This window comes from Pseudomassariella vexata, assembly GCF_002105095.1.
Source record: "Pseudomassariella vexata strain CBS 129021 chromosome Unknown BCR38scaffold_1, whole genome shotgun sequence".
Taxonomy (NCBI): Eukaryota; Fungi; Ascomycota; class Sordariomycetes; order Amphisphaeriales; family Pseudomassariaceae; genus Pseudomassariella; species Pseudomassariella vexata.
This window is the reverse complement of record NW_024467956.1, coordinates 3,004,705-3,021,794: the sequence shown is the minus strand read 5'-3', so window position 1 is coordinate 3,021,794 and position 17,090 is coordinate 3,004,705. Positions and strand designations below refer to the sequence as shown.

The following is a 17,090-nucleotide window of genomic DNA, read 5'->3' as shown; positions in this document are numbered from 1 at the left end:
TGTGTCCAGTTCTACACTTCTAAACCAGACGACGACCTCAAATCCGTGTCAAAGTCAACTTTGGTGTACTTTGAGCGAGGCACTTTTGTTTCGACGGCTCCGCCCACCGCCTGCGCAGCCAGTATTGGGAAGGCCGGTGGTCAAGAAGAAGCTCCCAAACTCTGTCAAATTTACACAGCGGTGAGAAAAGATAGGGAGGTGGCTTCAGGCGGACTACGAACACACACATAAAGTACCTGTGGTAGGTCAGTCTCCAAAACTCCGAGTCTCCAAACTTCCCCTCATGACCAGCAACACCAGCAGCTAGCGCTATTCCTAGGATAGAATAGCTGTTAATAGAGGACATATCTCTCTTTCTACTACCGAAGAAGTACGCATTTGGGCACAATCACAAATGGTCGAGTTGAGGGGCATGGCGGGCATAACAGCTCCCCATCCAGTCTTTCGAGTCAGCAATAATTTTGATCTAGACCATGAGACTTTTACCACTGCGTCTACTCATATCAGCCCTTTTTTTGGTCCGAATTGTATCCCTCTGATGATAAGTATCAAGTAACAATAAGAGGAGTCGCTCGCTCCGCTTTACAGCGAAATGCCGCTGGGTGAGGAGTCATTTGGTCCTGCTCCGATATTTATAGGAACGTGTTAGCAATATTTGGTATCTAGTACTGCACTCGCTTAGAGATATACAGGTGTCCAAAATACGCCTAAAACAGCGCTAGAGGCGGGGTAAACTCTACTAATATATATAGCTCAGATTATTCAGATAAGCTGTATTGTAACGAAACCTCTAATAGTCTAGCTGCGTAAACCACTAAAGAGTCTGTAGGGGTTTGTGCTAGTAAGTAAGTCCTGCTGCGGAGTCCTCAAGCAATAATATCGGGGTTTGACGCATGGAGTAGAGTGCTTTGGGTAACTGAAGTATTCAAGTAGGGTAATCGGGAATAGAGTCGTTGTCACGACCTGGGTTGCATCGCATTGGTAGAGACCTCGATTAGGTGCTATCGACGAAGATTCTACTCTAAGGAGCGAAGGAAAGAAGATCACAACTTAGGTTTGAGGGGGCGCGACTAAGTCGTCCACGCTTGGCGGGGCTCCTGCAGGGGTTATGATTGGCTTCCCACCTGGCACTGCCATGGCAGGTGTTCCAGCTGTACGTCACCTGGTTGTAGTGAGTCTGCGAGGGTTGACCTTCACAGTCGTTAAGGCAGTTTGCCTCACCAATGGGTTAGATTGATGCTTAGATTGATCACTGAAGTAGAGACTGTCTATCTATGAAATGCCTGGGAGTCCTGTCCCTTATATATCCATCTCTCCTTCACTGATCTCGTTGGATCACTTGGATCACGTCGCTCCTGGTGATCCCAAGTAGGGGATCACTCTGCCAAGCGTGATCCCTATCACGTGACCTTTTCCTTTAGTCGGGGGCCTAGTTGTTCCTGCGGGGTTCCGTCATGGCCTATTGTAGGGCCTGTCGGGTTGGTTTTGGCCAGGTTAGAACCAACGGTTCGTAACATGTATATAGAGGATTGAACCTCTCTTCCTACCCGAAATTCTACAGAACGATAATAATTAGTTCCTCGAGTGCTCAATAACCCTATCTACTTCAAACTCGATCATCGGTCTGTAGGATAATCGCAAGTATTGGTTTGCTCTTCACCGTCACCTATAGGATTGCTCGGACGCTGAAGATGTCCCTTGAGGGCAAGGTTATCGCGCTTACTGGCGCTGCGAGCGGCATTGGACTAGCGACGGCACAGATTCTTTCTCGGAAAAGAGCCACAGTCTGCATCGCTGACGTGAGCCCAAACGCACTACAGAAGGCGGAGGAAGCATTCTCTGCATTGAAGGTCCCCTTCTCGGTGACCAAGGTGGACGTGTCGAAAAGAGACGAGGTAGACTCATGGATCGACGGTATCGTCCAGAAATACGGCAAAATTGATGGAGCGGCAAATTGTGCTGGCATCATCGGTAAACACCACGGCCTTCGCGCCGTTGCAGACTTGGAGGATGACGAATGGCATAAGATCATGGTCCGTACTCGAGTCTGAGAGATTATGTAGCCCTAAGGATAGTTGAATGCTAACGCCTCATCGATACATAGGCAGTCAACCTGACCGGTACGATGTATTGTCTACGGGCCGAGCTACGAAAGATCGTAGACGGGGGTTCTATAGTCAATATCTCCTCTATTCAGGGTATTCAAGGTACTTGCCAGTCTATTCCAGAAGGTCTTAGTGTGCCTTACGCATTACGTCTTACTAACAAATGTTAGGGTTCGCAAACCACGGGGCCTATTCAGCGAGCAAGCATGCCGTGATAGGACTAACGAAAAGTGCTGCTAAAGAGAACGGCAAGCGACAAGTCCGTGTCAATGCTGTGGCCCCAGGGGCTATCTACACTCCGTTAATGGAGAAAGCCTGGCAGCTCCATGATCGACCAACGGGTGCGCCTTTTGATGATGGAGCGGCCTTGGGCAGACAGGGAACAGCGGAGGAGTGCGCCAATGTGATCGTCTTCCTTTTGAGTCCCGAGAGCAAGTACGTAAGCGGAAGCGTCTATTCAGTTGACGGCGCATGGTGAGAAGGGGCATAATCGCTCGAACACTGGTTCAAGTAGTCGCCAATGATACCGTAGCGCCATAGGAATGCAGATGTTCTTGAGAGTGCACCATGAAATCATGTCTCTTGACCTGAAATACTCACGCATTAGCTCCATCCACACACTTCAAAAAACGTCCTCAGGATCCACCTCAAACTCTTCGCCGTTGTCGCGGACGTGTTCACCCTTCGTGTCGCGCTTCATCGGCTTCCGCATGTCGTAGGCATCTTCTCCAGACGCCGTGGGGTCGTTGACATTTTCGCCGTAGTAGTCCTTCACCACGCGGAAGACGGTGTAGCCCAGGCTCTTATAGAAGTTGATCGCTCGGGTGTTGCTTCGGCGCACAAACAGATCGACGAAATAAGCATCGCCAACGTCGGCAGCCGCTTCCAGTTGCGCCGTTAGGATCTTGCCAATGCCGGTGCGACGGGCTTCGGGTGCAACAGTCAGAGCAGTAATGTGGGCATGCCAAGGGAGGAAATGCTTTGATCGTCTCATGAAATCCGGGGAGCTCTCGAGTTTGCCCATAACTGCGTCCAAGTTAGTTTCACATTACCGACACTTCGCTCCGGGGATCCCACGTACTGTAGCCGATGATGTTGCCGTTACCATCCTCGGCAACCTGGAACATGGCGGGCCACTTCGCATAGTACTGCATGTAGAAGCTCAAGTCGTAGGTCTCGGTCAAGGGATCCAAGTTGCATTTGGAGATCTTGTTGAGATCATCAGGCCGAAAGCGTCGGAGGGATGCCATGGTTGGGCTTGATGCTGGCGCTCACTAGTATCGGTGGCAGTTATTGCTCCAGAAGTCTCCTTAGACGTCTCAAGCTGCCTTCTCAAAGTGAATTGGATATTTGTGGAGAAAGCTTGCTGTGGCCAAGAGGATGAAATTGAGGTTCAGTCACGAACCACGAAGTATCTTGTTCTCAGTTACAGGCTCCGCTTCTGCATGTAGATACACTAATCATGAAAAAGTTTCCGGACACCCCACACCCCAATTTAGTAATCAGAATAACAACAATATCAGCCTATTGATTTCAACTAGCTATTATAACCCTAATTTGTAATAGATTTTCGAGCTTTTGCTATAGAAATAAGCAGTAATCGCGGCACGAATTGCGAATTCAGTCCAGAAGCTAGAGCCGCTATTATAGCCGCTAGGGCAAGTGGTATAAGTCGGAAGGAGGTAGCAGACGCGTTCGGCATGTCAAGGCCCTAAACTATCACTGATATCGCCGGACGCGCCAAAATAACGAAAACTATAGCTACGAGGAAGCGGACAGGTGCCCCTAGAAAGCTAAGCGTAAGAAATAAGAGATATCTAACCGCATTGACCACCTTTTTGCATGCACCCCCATTTTGCAGGGAATTTCTACGCCTCAACAACACGACGTCTCTCAATTTACCTCGCAATTGCTCCCTATCTACGTACAAAATAGCTAATTCAGTGGAGAATAGTCTGGACGATTTTGAGCAGCGAATCGAACGCGCTAAAGAGCTTGTCCGTCAGGGCTCTTCCCGGGCCGTAGCAGCTCATCGGTACGGTATCAAGGGGACTACACTGTCCTACCGTATTCGTCACGGTAATTCGCATCGCGACGCGGCCTCCAGGCAACAAAAGTTGACTCCAGAGCAAGAGGAGGTTATCGTGAACTGGATCCTACACGAAGAAGTGTGTGGACGGGCTCCTAGCAAGCGTTATGTGGCCGACTTCGCTGCCGAAATCCTCCTTGCTCAAGGGGATAACAATACACTCGGCCAACACTGGGTGGATCACTTCGTTAGCCGCCATCCACAGATACGTACCAAAATTGGGCGCGTCGTAGATGCTAGCCGAGTTAGAGCGTCCGATTCGACCGAGATCCGAGACTTCTACACCCTCCTCGAACGCTTACGTACGAAGTATCGTATCAAACCCGACAACGAGTATAATATGGATGAGACAGGTGTCCAAGAGGGGGAATCTGGGCATGGTACGGTTATTGGGACGTCTAATTTACGCCGGGTACGCGTATCAAAGTCGGACGCTTCGTCGTGGTGCTCCTGGTTAGAGTACATTTCGCATACCCAACGGGGTACACCTGTCTGCGTATTTTCCGGCAAGAGAGTCTAAGCACAGTGGTTCCCAGACCAAAATATCCCTGAATGGGAATACACCGCGACGAGTAAGGGCTGGAGTAATAAAGTTATCGCAAATAGGTAGTTAGATCAGGTTTTTCTCCCCGAGACGAAGCCTAGGGGTACCGAATGGCGACTCCTTATCCTCGACGGCCACCAGACACATATTCATGCCGAATTTATGTGGAAAGCCTACTCGAATAGAGTCGCCGTGCTGTATTTACCCTCACACTGCAGTGACGATCTCCAGCCGTGCGATATCGGGCCGTTCTCACCTTTGAAGACCTACTACCGCCAAGAGCTCAGGGCTTACGCTTCCTACAAGGCTACAGCCCCAATTTACAAGCAACGTATGCTAGAAGCATATCTACGTGCCTCGGAGAGAGCCTTTACTACGGAAAATATTAAATCTGGCTGGCGGAAGACTGGTATATGGCCCCTAGGCTCCGAAGGACTAGTCGACGTATCCTGTGATCCTCCGGAGCCTCATACACCAGATCCTCCACCTCATATATCACCACCTTTAGTTGCTTTTACTCCTCAGAAAGCGCAGCAACTATCTAGCTAACTACAGTCGATAGAGAAAGCCGAGGGCGGGGTATCTCGTAAGATTCGTACCCCAGTAAGGCAGGTATATCGGTACACCCAGACACTATTAAGGCAGTTCTACACTATTATCACCTGAAGAAATAGCGTACGGTAAAGCGAATTATCTTAACAGCCGAAGATACGAAGGAGCGCCTTAAATTCTGCCGCCATGTAACGAGGATACCACACGTCTTGCAATATACGCACCCATACACTGGCCTACTTCTAGCTGCCCTTTGCACTACCTGACTATTATATTGTGAGACGTGTGGTATCCTCGTTACACGCCAGCACCGTATATCGGCCTAGATCCGGCAACTTATACGGATACTCTTCTCGTACGAGTGTGATGGGCTCACTGCGAAACTATACAGCTCAACATGGCCAAATACTGTTAATTATCTAACTGAGGAGGAAAGTAAAATATGCGAGTTGTCCCGGGAACACGGACTATGTTTTGTATGCCCTCGATGGTTCCTTTGGTGGATCCGGACGCACGGTCCTTACAGCTCCGGATCCCATATCAGGCACAGCCTGTCACAACGAGTGTACGGTCCAGAATTCGCCCGACTCTCCAGGCTAATAGGTCTTCCGCTATACGAACGAGAGATATAGAGAGGATCTCGTGAACCTACAGAACTACGGGCGCCTACAAATTTCGATTATAGTGTGGGGTATGATCTGGTTAAGGGACGATGAAGGGGGCGCATCGAAGTTAGTCTTTTACGACGGCGATCTAGACTCTCCGCGCTCTAGAGTGTCCTTACAGTCAGCAAGGGCTGCTTCTATTCTACGAGCTAGGAGATTCCTTTATACATAATAACGCAAAAATACATATGTTAAGCTATACACAGAGGTAGCTAGAGGATTACGGTATTGGACGATTAAGTAGCCCGCTTATAGCCCCGATCTGAACCCTATTAAGCACGTATAGAAAGCCCTAAAGGCTAAAATACGTGAAATAGAGCCTAATTTCTCCGAATTAAAGTCTAACGTCCCCTACGAGGCCTAGGCTAGGGTAGTGATCGAGGATACGTGGTTACAGGTCGATTTTAACGTACGTACGCGGTCTTATAAAGTCCCTTCCGCGACGGCTTATAGCGGTAAGAAAAGCAAGGGGCTAGTATTCGTACTATTAAATAAGAGACGATTTATGTCACGACCTGGGTTGCATCGCATTGGTAGAGACCTCGATTAGGTGCTATCGACGAAGATTCTACTCTAAGGAGCGAAGGAAAGAAGATCACAAACTTAGGTTTGAGGGAGCGCGACTAAGTCGTCCACGCTTGGCGGGGCTCCTGCAGGGGTTATGATTGGCTTCCCATCTGGCACTGCCATGGCAGGTGTTCCAGCTGTACGTCACCTGGTTGTAGTGAGTCTGCGAGGGTTGACCTTCACAATTTACAAGTTACAGATTAGAATTTAAGCGTAAATTAGCTAAGAAATTCATCTTTGAAGTTGTTGATTGTATTATATTGTCGGGACTTAATTGTGGGTGTCCGGAGACTTTTTCGGGGTCATTGTAGCAGCCGCGTCCAAGCCGCGATCGTAAAAGCTGCCCGTGGCTGAGCTATAATCACACATGATTAAGTACTATCAACAATAACGATGATTGAAGATGGATAATGCACAAGTAGGCCAGAATATCCCAAAGTTCAATGCAGAAAAAGATGTATGAAACGACATGGCTCGAGGATATGAGAACTGGGTGTGTGAAGTTCTGCACCCCGAACTCACTTAGTCTATGCGCTGCTGGTCCCTGTAGTAGCCGGCATCTAAAGTGAGTTCAGCCCGCTGACACCGACCTCAACTTAGTGGAAAGGCCAACATCAACAATTCAATTGCTCAACCCGCAGTCTACCAACGAACAACGGGCAATTGATTTTACAGAATTCCGACGTTTTTCTCTGGGATTGGCCTTGGACAGACGGGGGCAAGGGCCCAGTATGCCCACGAAACCCAATGCGACACCTCTAATCATCCTCGCGCCAGACGTCCCGCAACGTTGAACCATGGCAAACCGATACGCCGGCTCGTACCGTAATGGGAATACGAATGGGTATGGCTCATATGGAAGACAAGAGGAGGATGATTATGATCCATTCGGCGACGACCGGTACGGTTCACCTCCGCAACAGTTCCAATCGAACAGACGACCACCTCCCGATATTTCATCCCGTAATGGCGCCGGTTTTGGTGGCAGCTATGGCGCATCTTCTGCCGCCCGGCTGCAAAGAGCACAGGAAAGCAGCGCCGAGCGGCAGATAGCTCAAGTTCTCGAGCATGTCAGGGCCGAATGGCCGGCCATGTGTGAGACTGACTGCATCCCTGCGTCGATGGCCTTGCAGCTCCTCGATAATAGCTCAGTTGGCCGTGCCCACGAATATCGCAAGTTCCAGAAGACGCATCAATACTTACAAGATGCCCTGAAGGGACTGGTCCACGAGCATCACCAGGGCTTCAACAGCTCCATTGGCACTTTCCACAAGATCCAGGGCAGCATTCAAGCCTCCCAGAAGCGAGTCCGCACATTGAAAGAATCGCTGACTGCATCGCGGGCAAGCCTTTGCGCTACGGATCCAGAACTCAAGAAGATGTACAAGACATCTCAGATGTACGACGATGTACTGCAGACGTTGAATGAACTAGAAGACCTCAGGATAGTACCCGATCAGCTCGAGGCGCGCATATCCGAAAAACGCTTCTTAACGGCTGTTGAAGTCCTGCAGAACGCTCTGCGCAAGCTAAGGAAGCCCGAATTGGACGATATCGGGGCATTGAGCGATCTGCGAAGCTATCTTGCGAACCAAGAAACGGCATTGATGGATATCTTGGTGGAGGAGTTGCACGAACACCTATACCTGAAGTCGCCCTATTGCCAGGAGCGATGGCAGAGCTTGTCCAAGAACCAAGGTACATTGAAGGAGACCTATAACGATGTGCCGGCGGTCACTCCGTTTCATATCATTCTCGATGCGATGGACCTGCACCAACCAGTAACGGAGGATCCGGCCAAGAACCCTGAGGCAGACACCTTTTGGTATATTGGCCTGGTTGTCGAGTCCTTGAACAAGCTCGGAAAGCTGGATGCTGCAGTTGATACTTTGAAGCAACGCCTTCCGGTGGAGCTCTTTGCGGTAGTGAATGAGACCATAAATGACGTGGATCAAAGGCACCCAAGCTCCTTACGGGGTGGATCGATGAATGCCGACAGCATCCATCTGTACGGCAACCGGGGGACTCAGATGCGAGCCGATGTCATTTATGACCTATTATGGACCCTATACGGCAAGTTCGAGGCCATTGCCGAGGGTCATAGAGTTTTCCATGAGACTATCAAAGCACTCATCCGGCGAGAAGGCTCTGGCAACAATAACTCACTCCTGGGGAGCTTCAAGGAGCTGTGGAACCTTTATCAAAATGAGATTCGCACCCTCCTACACAACTATGTCACCACTGACGCCGATGTCTACCACTTCAATACTACGCCCAAACCCGGAATGAATGCCAACGGCTCGAAAGATGCGTCCAGGGAGCATCTATTCAAATTTTCAGAGACGGACCCGAAAGCTGTAGAGATAGCCGCCGAATACGAGGCTTTAGATGGCATCGTACGGGCCGCAGTGCCTGGTCTTACCTCTAGCTCTCGAAAAGGCAAGGATCCGGACAAAAAGGCCACCAAGGACTCGCGAAAGAGCGCAAATGCCGGTGCTTTCGAAAATCGAACATCACCCGGCTCGTACAATCCTTTGGTTGAGCCTAGTGTATTCAACATGAGTTTGTTGCTTCCTCCAACGCTCGTTTTCCTTCAGCGATTGAAGGTCATTGTCCCACCTGGATCGGATCTGGCTGCCAGCACTTTGACATCGTTCCTCGATAACTTCCTCGTGAATGTCTTCCAGCCACAGCTTGACGAAACTCTGGGCAAACTAAGTGATGCGGTCTTCGGAGAGGCGGACTCGTTCCAACTAGACTCCAATTGGAGCCTGGCGGCTCGACGGCCAGTATTCAAGGGCACTACCGCTTTCTTTGCAGTGATAACTGCATTCTGCCGCATGCTTGGCACAATTCCACATGATCAAGCATTGAGCTCCCTCATTCTCTCGCAGATGAACAGGTACTACGAACGCTGCTTCGGCTGGTACAAATCATTGGTTGCAAAGGCCTTGGAATCGGTCTCACCACAACAGGCTCTGAGGTTCTCTGCCGAAATCGCTACCACCGAAGGCGATATTCAAGAGACCATCAAGAAGCTCTGGACATCGGAGACGGTAGACCATGAACTCCTGGACAAGGAGATCGGACTACTCATCATGCGGACAAATGAAAGGCCACTCGAGCCAAACGACATAATTCAAGATCGGGATGTCATATCTTCACTCTGCCTGTTGTACACAAGCATGAAGTGGCTGTCAGTGAAAGTGAGAGGCCTGAGGCACATCACAAGTCATGACACGGACTCTTCGCGACCAACACTTCCCAAGAATCAGAACCGCCGCTGGACTCTCCTGAATGACCCTCACAAGGCTAGCAGTGATGAAAACGGCCCTGTGTATCTGCCAATGACACAGGAAACAGTGCAGTAAGTACTTCCCCTGCCCTATGCGACCTGTAAGTTTCTCTTACTTACACGTCATAGATCGTTCGATAGCATCGTGCTCGCCTACGAAGAACTGGCTGGAACGGTATTATTGACGGTACACCTGGAAATCCGCTGCCGCATTATCTACTCACTCGCATTATCATTATCTCCGGCTACAGCCCCCTACGTCCTGCCGCTGGATCAGGAAATCAAAGACCCGGACCCGGACATTCTCACACTCAACGCCGAGCTCGTCGCCTACGACGAGACAGCTGTGCGCTACTTACGAGATCCCGAAATCGCCTTTGTACGGACTGGGTTAGGACTGCTCATTAATTCCTACCTCGTCAGCAATGCCCTTGCCACGCAGCCGATGAACGCGCGGGGCTGCGAGCGGATGCAACTCAACATCCTGGTGCTTCAGCAGAACCTCAAGAACATCGAGGCGGGCGTTGATCTCACGAGGGCGGCAAACTACTTCTCGCTGTTCGAAGCCGGACCCGACGGCATCGTCGAGAAGGCGAAGAACGACAAGGAGAGAGAAAATGGGGGCCAGGATATCGCTGTACGAAGTGCCGATAAATTCAGCTACGACGAGCTTAAGGCTCTCATTGAGTTGTGCTACAGTGAGCAATTGGCGAACCCGGAGCGCGGCATCGCAGCTGCTGCTAAGAGGCAGATGGGCGACAAGGTGCTGAGTTTGAGCGAGTACATGTGGCAGAGCTAGATTCTCTGCGGCGAGAACGAGATGCTGGTTCTGGAATAGAGGGAACGCGGGTTCTTTGGGTTTACTACGTACGGTGTTCGGGGCTTACCCTTAGTGTATACAATGCATCGTTTTAACCGTGGCATTAGTGTTGTTTGAACATGTCTTGCGATATCCCAATCAGCGATCTGAGCGCCCCCATAGCGGCAGTATAGGGGTTCATTGCCGCTTACTATGCACTTGACCGTTAGACTGCCTTAGTGCGACAGTTCGGCATTGTTTCATAAGTATTGCCACCGTCACTTGAGCAACTTGTAAGACGTTGGACATGTGGCAATAAAGGCGACACGCGCAAGTAATGGAATGGACACACGATACAAGTTCGACGCGTGAACCACTTGACATTTCTAAACTCTGCTTCTGGAGCGTGATGATTGATTTTGCAAGAGCTGACGACGAGCATATAAATGCAACGACAGGTAGTCGGTACAGTCATCTAATGTCATAAAACCCGCAATGAACATAGAATATTGGACACCTGCATGGGGTTGGCAGTATTCGAATACGCGTTATGCAATGTTGGTGATCTCAGACACCTGGACATCTAAACGAAAATTTGCCCCCCAAAGAGCTCGCTTTGCAACCGACAAGCCGGAAGCTGCTGCTGGCTCCTGAAGATGTCACTGGTTGTAACCGGCATGATCTACACTCCTTGCATGCGTATACATGGTGCTCGAATATAGCCACAAGATCTACAATACTCGGATACACAATCACTACTTGTAACTGATTTGGCGATGCTGCAGTGTGCGCCGTGAGAAGCAACCCATGCAACTACTCAGCAGCATTCATGAGGATCTAAGATTTGACATCAGTCAAGTTTCCGCAGCGTCTGGACGAACGCTTGACTGAACAAGCGCCGTCTTGAACCTTGGAAGCGTTAGAAACCAATTGACTTGTACGGAGTGCCTACCACCGGTACGTCCAAACCATTAATGCGATTGGCACAAGAAAGGCTGACGGGTCTGTAACTCGCAGTGGTCAGACAGGCGCGCATCAGTTGTTTTCTTGGCGTGTACGTGTGGTTGCGACTGACAAATGATGTTTAGATGTATACACAAATCGAATTCTGTACTACCTATGCACAAGGCTGTAAAATGAATGCGATGTCGTCTGGGCGGGTGTGCATACGATGTCGGTCCCCAAGAAACGGAGTAGCAAGCAGCCAGTCAGGCGTGTGGCGTAGGACGTGAAACGGTTGTGTACAATTTGTTGTCCACGGGTATCCAATGGCGCCGCCCCCCGCCCCGTTAGCTCAAAAGCAACAGGAAAGGGGGGGGGATGGAAATGCGTGCCTGTTGAAGTGCATGGTGTTATGGTCGGACGGTACTGTAAATTGCTTCCTGCAGTAGCCAATAAGAGCAGCAGCAATGCCCCGATTCCAGGAAGATCTAAAGACCCAGTCAAAGGGGCAAGATCAAAAAGTACAGAAGAAGAAGAAGATGGAGCACTGGATATTTGACCAGACGCGTGGCTGTAGAGGTGAAATAGCAATGACGTATTGTGACCTGGGTTCGTCCACTGCCGTAGCGACCAATGGCCCTTGTGCATCAAGAGCAAGGCCTTGGTTTTACTGCGTAGCTTTCAACCATATCTTTAAAACGACCCGACTATAACGAACTCTGCTATTAAGTATCACAAGGCAATACTTCCAAGGTTGGCAGCCAGATAAAGCTGGTGGCGTTTTGGATTGTACTCGACAAACATCGATTATCAACCGTCTTGTCCACCTGCTTGCCGGCCACTGCTTTCGCAGCTGCAAGTGATGGCCCCACACCCTTCACCCCCGTCTCCTAGCCATGTCCTGCCATTTTACGGAGTACTAGTGATTCCCTCTTCTGCTCAGTGGTCCGCAGTCTGCATCAGCCGTGAAATGCCAGGAGTCCTGGACAGGTACCATCTAAGTTGAGTGGTACAATGACGGCTACCTTGTATCTAATTGCCCTTGACCGCCAAACTTGCATGAGTTCCGGCGGAAAATCAATTTCATTTATATGGCCGTTCAACCCCTTCCCAGGGCGCAGGTGTCCTGAGTGCTCCTTTCCCTCCGTCAACCCGAAATCCGACTTGGGGCAAAAGCCAATTCCATTCGCTTGCTGATTCACTGCGACTCGTCACAGAAGGTTCACACTCGTTCCCGCCTTCATCACTAGCACCCACCTGGGTAGCACCTGCCTGCTAAATCAACGGCTTTCTCCTGAGTCTTGAACTTTACCTTGAAGGAAGTGAAACTGGACCAGTGCCAGTGGGGAGAGCGCCACCGACGAATGACAAGCCCTTGCACTTTTTGCGCGTCGTCGATAACCCAGCCTTCTCCACATCGCTCAATCCGTTTTTTCCAGTAAACGGGCGGGTCAAACCTGCTGGTCTAGCCCATAGGCCGGTGAAGCTGGGAATGAAATGACAAAGAAGTCCCTGGAAAATACAACGCTTGACCCCCCAAAAAGCTTCGCTTTGCCTCGTCTCGCTAGGCCAACTAAGTCTGCCCCCATCAATCGCCAATAACCTCGTTCAAGCCAACATAAACAAACGGTCGTTTTCCCTTTGAACAGCAGCATTCGTTCCTTGCAGCAGCACTACTAACAAGTACTGGGGAAGAGGACCCCTTTTTCGTGGCACGAGCACGCCCCATCATTCATCATTAACGTCGCGTCTTGGCCTCGAACAATCTTTCTGTCCAAGTCGAGGGTCGCGACTCGTTGTCCTCCACAACAAACAATTCCCACCTCCTCGAATCCAGTACTCTCTCTTCGTTCTTTCGACGGCCGATCGCGGAATATCTGGATTGCCCAACTGCCAAACCACTTCCGCCGGCGGCCCTGCGCTGACATAGTCTTGGGACACAGAGTAACCCCTACGCCTACACAAAGCAGCGCAGTCAGTTTCGCTCACCATGTCTCAATCGTAAGTATACCACCCGCGAGCTCCAATCAATTGACACTACCGCGATACTGATGTCGCGTACTTGCAGAATCGGATCGGCTTTCAAATCTATCTGGCATACTATGACCAGCTATGACCGACGTATGTTGTACTCGGCCTCGATTCTGCCGGCCTTGCATTCGCTGATGATCTACTGCCAGACTCTTCATACGACTCCCCCTACCGAACAGGTCGACATGTGCCCCTGAACCGACAGTCAACCCTCACGTCGGTCGCCACAGCCTCCGAATCCCGAGCAGACATCACATCCCCGTACACGGACGAGATGGGTCGGCTGTCCACCGCCGTTGACGGGTCAAGCTCGTACATGGGTGTGGGATCGCACTCATCTCCTCTCTCGCCCGGCTCCAATGGTCCATACTCACCGGGCCTGCGATCATTCAACACAAAGCGCAACAGCTCCAAAGATGACGGCTTCGAGACGGTCAGCAGTCCAGGCGAGATCCCGATGCAATCTTTCGCCGATGGCATGCCCCCGGCACCGCCCATTTCCCACTCGTGGAAAAGAATAGATCACTGGGCTGAGGAGAACTATCCGGAGCTGTTCGATCAGCTTTGTGAAGGCTGCACACATAACGACTTGAACGAATTAGAACACCAGCTAGACTGCTCGTTGCCCCAAGATGTTAGAGACTCCTTGATGATGCACGATGGCCAGGAGCGTGGGGGGACCCCCACCGGTATCATTTTCAGTTCGATGTTACTGGATTGCGAGGAAATCGTCCAGGAATGGGACCAGTGGCGCAAGGTGAACCAAGAGTTCCTCCTGGAGACATCCGTGGTAAAACCTGCCATCCCGACCAAGGTGCTGGGGGGCAGCAACAACAACCAGGCTTCCTCCTCGAAATCAGCCCCAGGATCCCCCGCCGGCTCCCAGACTTCTTCATGGCGACAGGATCTTCTGGCGAAGCAGGACTGTGTCCCTCCAGGCGCCGTACAGCGGGCATACGCTCATTCGGGCTGGATCCCCCTAGTTCGTGACTGGGGAGGCAACAACCTCGCTGTGGATTTAGCACCTGGACCTATGGGCACATGGGGCCAGATCATCATGTTCGGACGTGACTACGACATCAAATATGTGGTGGCAAGATCTTGGTCTGCCTTCATTGCGCTGGTTGCGGACGATTTGAACAGCGGCAAATGGTCTATCGACGAGGAAACTAACGAGCTCAAGCTGCGGGAGTTTAAGACGACTCGTGTTGAGCCCTCCTACTTCGAAATTTTGAGATGGAGAATGGATCAAAAGTACGGCCGTGGAGCCAGGGCGTCAGCAAAGCGAAAGTCTATGGTTGGCAGTGTCGCCTCGCCGACTGGATCTCCATACTCAGGCCCCGTTGACGGCCCCGGAGAAGTTCGTGGCAGGTCACTCCAGAGACTAAGCAGTCCTTCGCCCCTGTCAAGCCCCATCCGTCCAGGATACGGAAAGTCTAGCCCATTAGCGAGAGTGAACGAGGAAGGGTCCGGGTCTGCCTCCGGACCAGCTCTTCCTGAGCCGAAGCTCGTCACAAACGGGATCAAGACCACTAAGCTCGTCGAAGTTGATACACCCCGTCCAGACGACGAGGTGAAATCTCTGCCCAATGGAACCGACACAGGCAAGGGCAAGGAAAATGCCACCTTGGAGGCTCCAGCCATGAACGGCAATCACGCAGAGGGACTTGAGGATGCGATGAAGACAATCGAGATTTGACGAGAGAAAATCTCACCAGCATCGAAAAATTCGAAAGACAATGTGGCCTACTGGACAACGGACGACGTAAAGATGCGATGAGCTCCGAGATAACGGACGCATCGCGAACAGCCTACGAGGAACGATTATTCTTGCGCCAGAATACGGAATACTTTCTGATTAATGCACCTCTGGACTGGGAGCAGGTCTTGGAGATATCCACATTACGAGGTATTTGGACAGGGCTTGGTGGACTCAGAAGCACAAGACTCTGAGGTCAAGCTGCTGACCACGATTTTGAAGGCGTGAACATAGAGCGGTGGTTCATTTCTACTCTTGTACTAATTACGATGTTTATGTTGGCGGTTCCTTCCAGCAGCCTGAGCACTCTCGTGGTCGTGGCCATGGGGGCTCGGGAGCTGGAGAAAAATGATCTCAGTTAGTCAACATGATGGACGCATTACACGGCCAACATTAAAGGCAAAACTCAAAGGATTGATGTGGCACCGATGCTGCGCGCTCTAGTCCTGTACCATCACTATCTCGCGATGGCGTTTGCGGCGGCCATGTACACAGGTGAAGAGCCAGACAGTCCTCGCAATGGCGTTGAAGGAGGGATTGAGATTTGCAAAGGCGTTGGAAGGCGGCACTCGTCTCAGCCCAATAGCATTGAGACGTAAGTGGTACACTAAGGGGGAACCAGCATTCCAGATACACTCGGTGGAATTGTCTCGTATTAGGGGCTTCACAGCCATTAATATTAGTTACATCACATTGCAACGAGTAACGTTTACAACCAATTGCTAGAGCTTGTCTGTGCAAGTGGCATTTGACAATGATACCGGTGCAGTTGACTTTGAAGGGCCTCGCTCTAATACTTAGACGGATGTAACTTCAGTACAACAACCCCTGCTGTAACTCACGTGATTTGTGCCATTCCTGATGACGACGGGTCTTGGCATTTGTACCGGCAGCCTCGCGACATCTCGAACTTGGAGCTCGCATCAGCCTACCAAACCCCGAACATCTCCAAGTTCCCTCAATTCCCTTGTCAACGCCGATTGCTTCCGAGTCTTCTTTCCTATCTGCATATCTCCCTGACAGGAGCCAAGATTTTTTTTATTTCCATTGATTACTTCTCGCCAGCCGACTTTTGAATCCCCATCACCACTACTTGCAGCAGCCCGACATCCCGCTAGTTGACGAACGAAGTAGCCATGGAGGACGACCGTCTCTTCAAGTTTCGCAAGCCGCAGTGGCTCAATAGCGCCTGGGTGCGCAACTCGGGCGTCTACGGCGCCGGAGCTCTGGTTCGTCCATGCCCTCCTGATATTACCCCCACCAGCCGCCCTTCGGTCGACTTGTTTCAAAAGGCTAACCAGCAAATCAATCCGAACAGTTCTCTCTCGCTTTCTACGTCCTCCTCGACGCGGCCGTCTGGTCCAAGTCGCGCCTCAATGGCTCCGACGTTCATGTTACCTTCGTCGACTGGCTCCCGCTCATCTTCAGCTCGTTGGGAATGCTCATCATCAACAGCGTCGAGAAAGCGCGTCTTAGCACCGACAGCTTTAGCTACTCGGGCAACGGTGTCGCTTGGAAGGCCCGCGTTGTTTTGTTTCTGGGGTTTGCCGCTCTGGCGGGCGGCATGGCGGGCGGGGTTACGGTTTTCGTCCTCAAGTTTGTCGTTCCGGGCGTGGGTTGGCCTATGATGGGCATGGGGGTTGAGAATGTCGTTGCGAATGGGCTCGTGGGACTCAGCAGTGTGGTTTTGTGGATTAGCCAGAATATGGAGGATGAGTATAGCTACAACTTGGCGTTGTGAG

General features: G+C 51.0%; 6 protein-coding genes across 6 annotated transcripts; 5 read left to right on the top strand and 1 right to left on the bottom strand.

The window, feature by feature from the left end:
- Positions 1-1,691: 1,691 nt before the first annotated feature.
- On the top strand, positions 1,692-2,583 carry BCR38DRAFT_330419 (short-chain dehydrogenase; the record flags this gene model as incomplete). The annotated part of the gene is made up of 3 exons (XM_040854960.1): positions 1,692-2,033; positions 2,105-2,207; positions 2,276-2,583. 3 exons carry the CDS (start codon positions 1,692-1,694, stop codon positions 2,581-2,583), a joined length of 753 nt encoding a protein of 250 aa, XP_040721332.1.
- Positions 2,584-2,727: 144 nt separating this feature from the next.
- BCR38DRAFT_404787 (acetyltransferase) lies at positions 2,728-3,355 on the bottom strand (the record flags this gene model as incomplete). The annotated part of the gene is made up of 2 exons (XM_040857881.1): positions 2,728-3,131; positions 3,187-3,355. The coding sequence occupies 2 exons, from the start codon at positions 3,353-3,355 to the stop codon at positions 2,728-2,730; spliced, it is 573 nt and encodes a 190-aa protein (XP_040721331.1).
- Positions 3,356-5,911: 2,556 nt separating this feature from the next.
- BCR38DRAFT_329421 (uncharacterized protein) lies at positions 5,912-6,127 on the top strand (the record flags this gene model as incomplete). The annotated part of the gene is made up of 1 exon (XM_040854882.1): positions 5,912-6,127. A coding segment is annotated over one exon (216 nt), but the record flags the coding sequence as incomplete, so codon positions are not given.
- A 720-nt stretch (positions 6,128-6,847) lies between these two features.
- Positions 6,848-10,742, top strand: BCR38DRAFT_470624 (Sec8 exocyst complex component-specific domain-containing protein). The gene is made up of 2 exons (XM_040862839.1): positions 6,848-9,889; positions 9,947-10,742. Exons 1-2 carry the CDS (start codon positions 7,320-7,322, stop codon positions 10,614-10,616), a joined length of 3,240 nt encoding a protein of 1,079 aa, XP_040721329.1. The 5' UTR covers positions 6,848-7,319; the 3' UTR covers positions 10,617-10,742.
- Positions 10,743-13,548: 2,806 nt separating this feature from the next.
- Positions 13,549-15,288, top strand: BCR38DRAFT_404785 (glucan synthesis regulatory protein; the record flags this gene model as incomplete). Its single annotated transcript, XM_040857880.1, has 3 exons — positions 13,549-13,559; positions 13,627-13,679; positions 13,739-15,288. The coding sequence occupies 3 exons, from the start codon at positions 13,549-13,551 to the stop codon at positions 15,286-15,288; spliced, it is 1,614 nt and encodes a 537-aa protein (XP_040721328.1).
- Positions 15,289-16,484: 1,196 nt separating this feature from the next.
- On the top strand, positions 16,485-17,089 carry BCR38DRAFT_330375 (uncharacterized protein; the record flags this gene model as incomplete). Its single annotated transcript, XM_040854954.1, has 2 exons — positions 16,485-16,577; positions 16,667-17,089. 2 exons carry the CDS (start codon positions 16,485-16,487, stop codon positions 17,087-17,089), a joined length of 516 nt encoding a protein of 171 aa, XP_040721327.1.
- Between the last annotated feature and the right edge of the window lies 1 nt (position 17,090).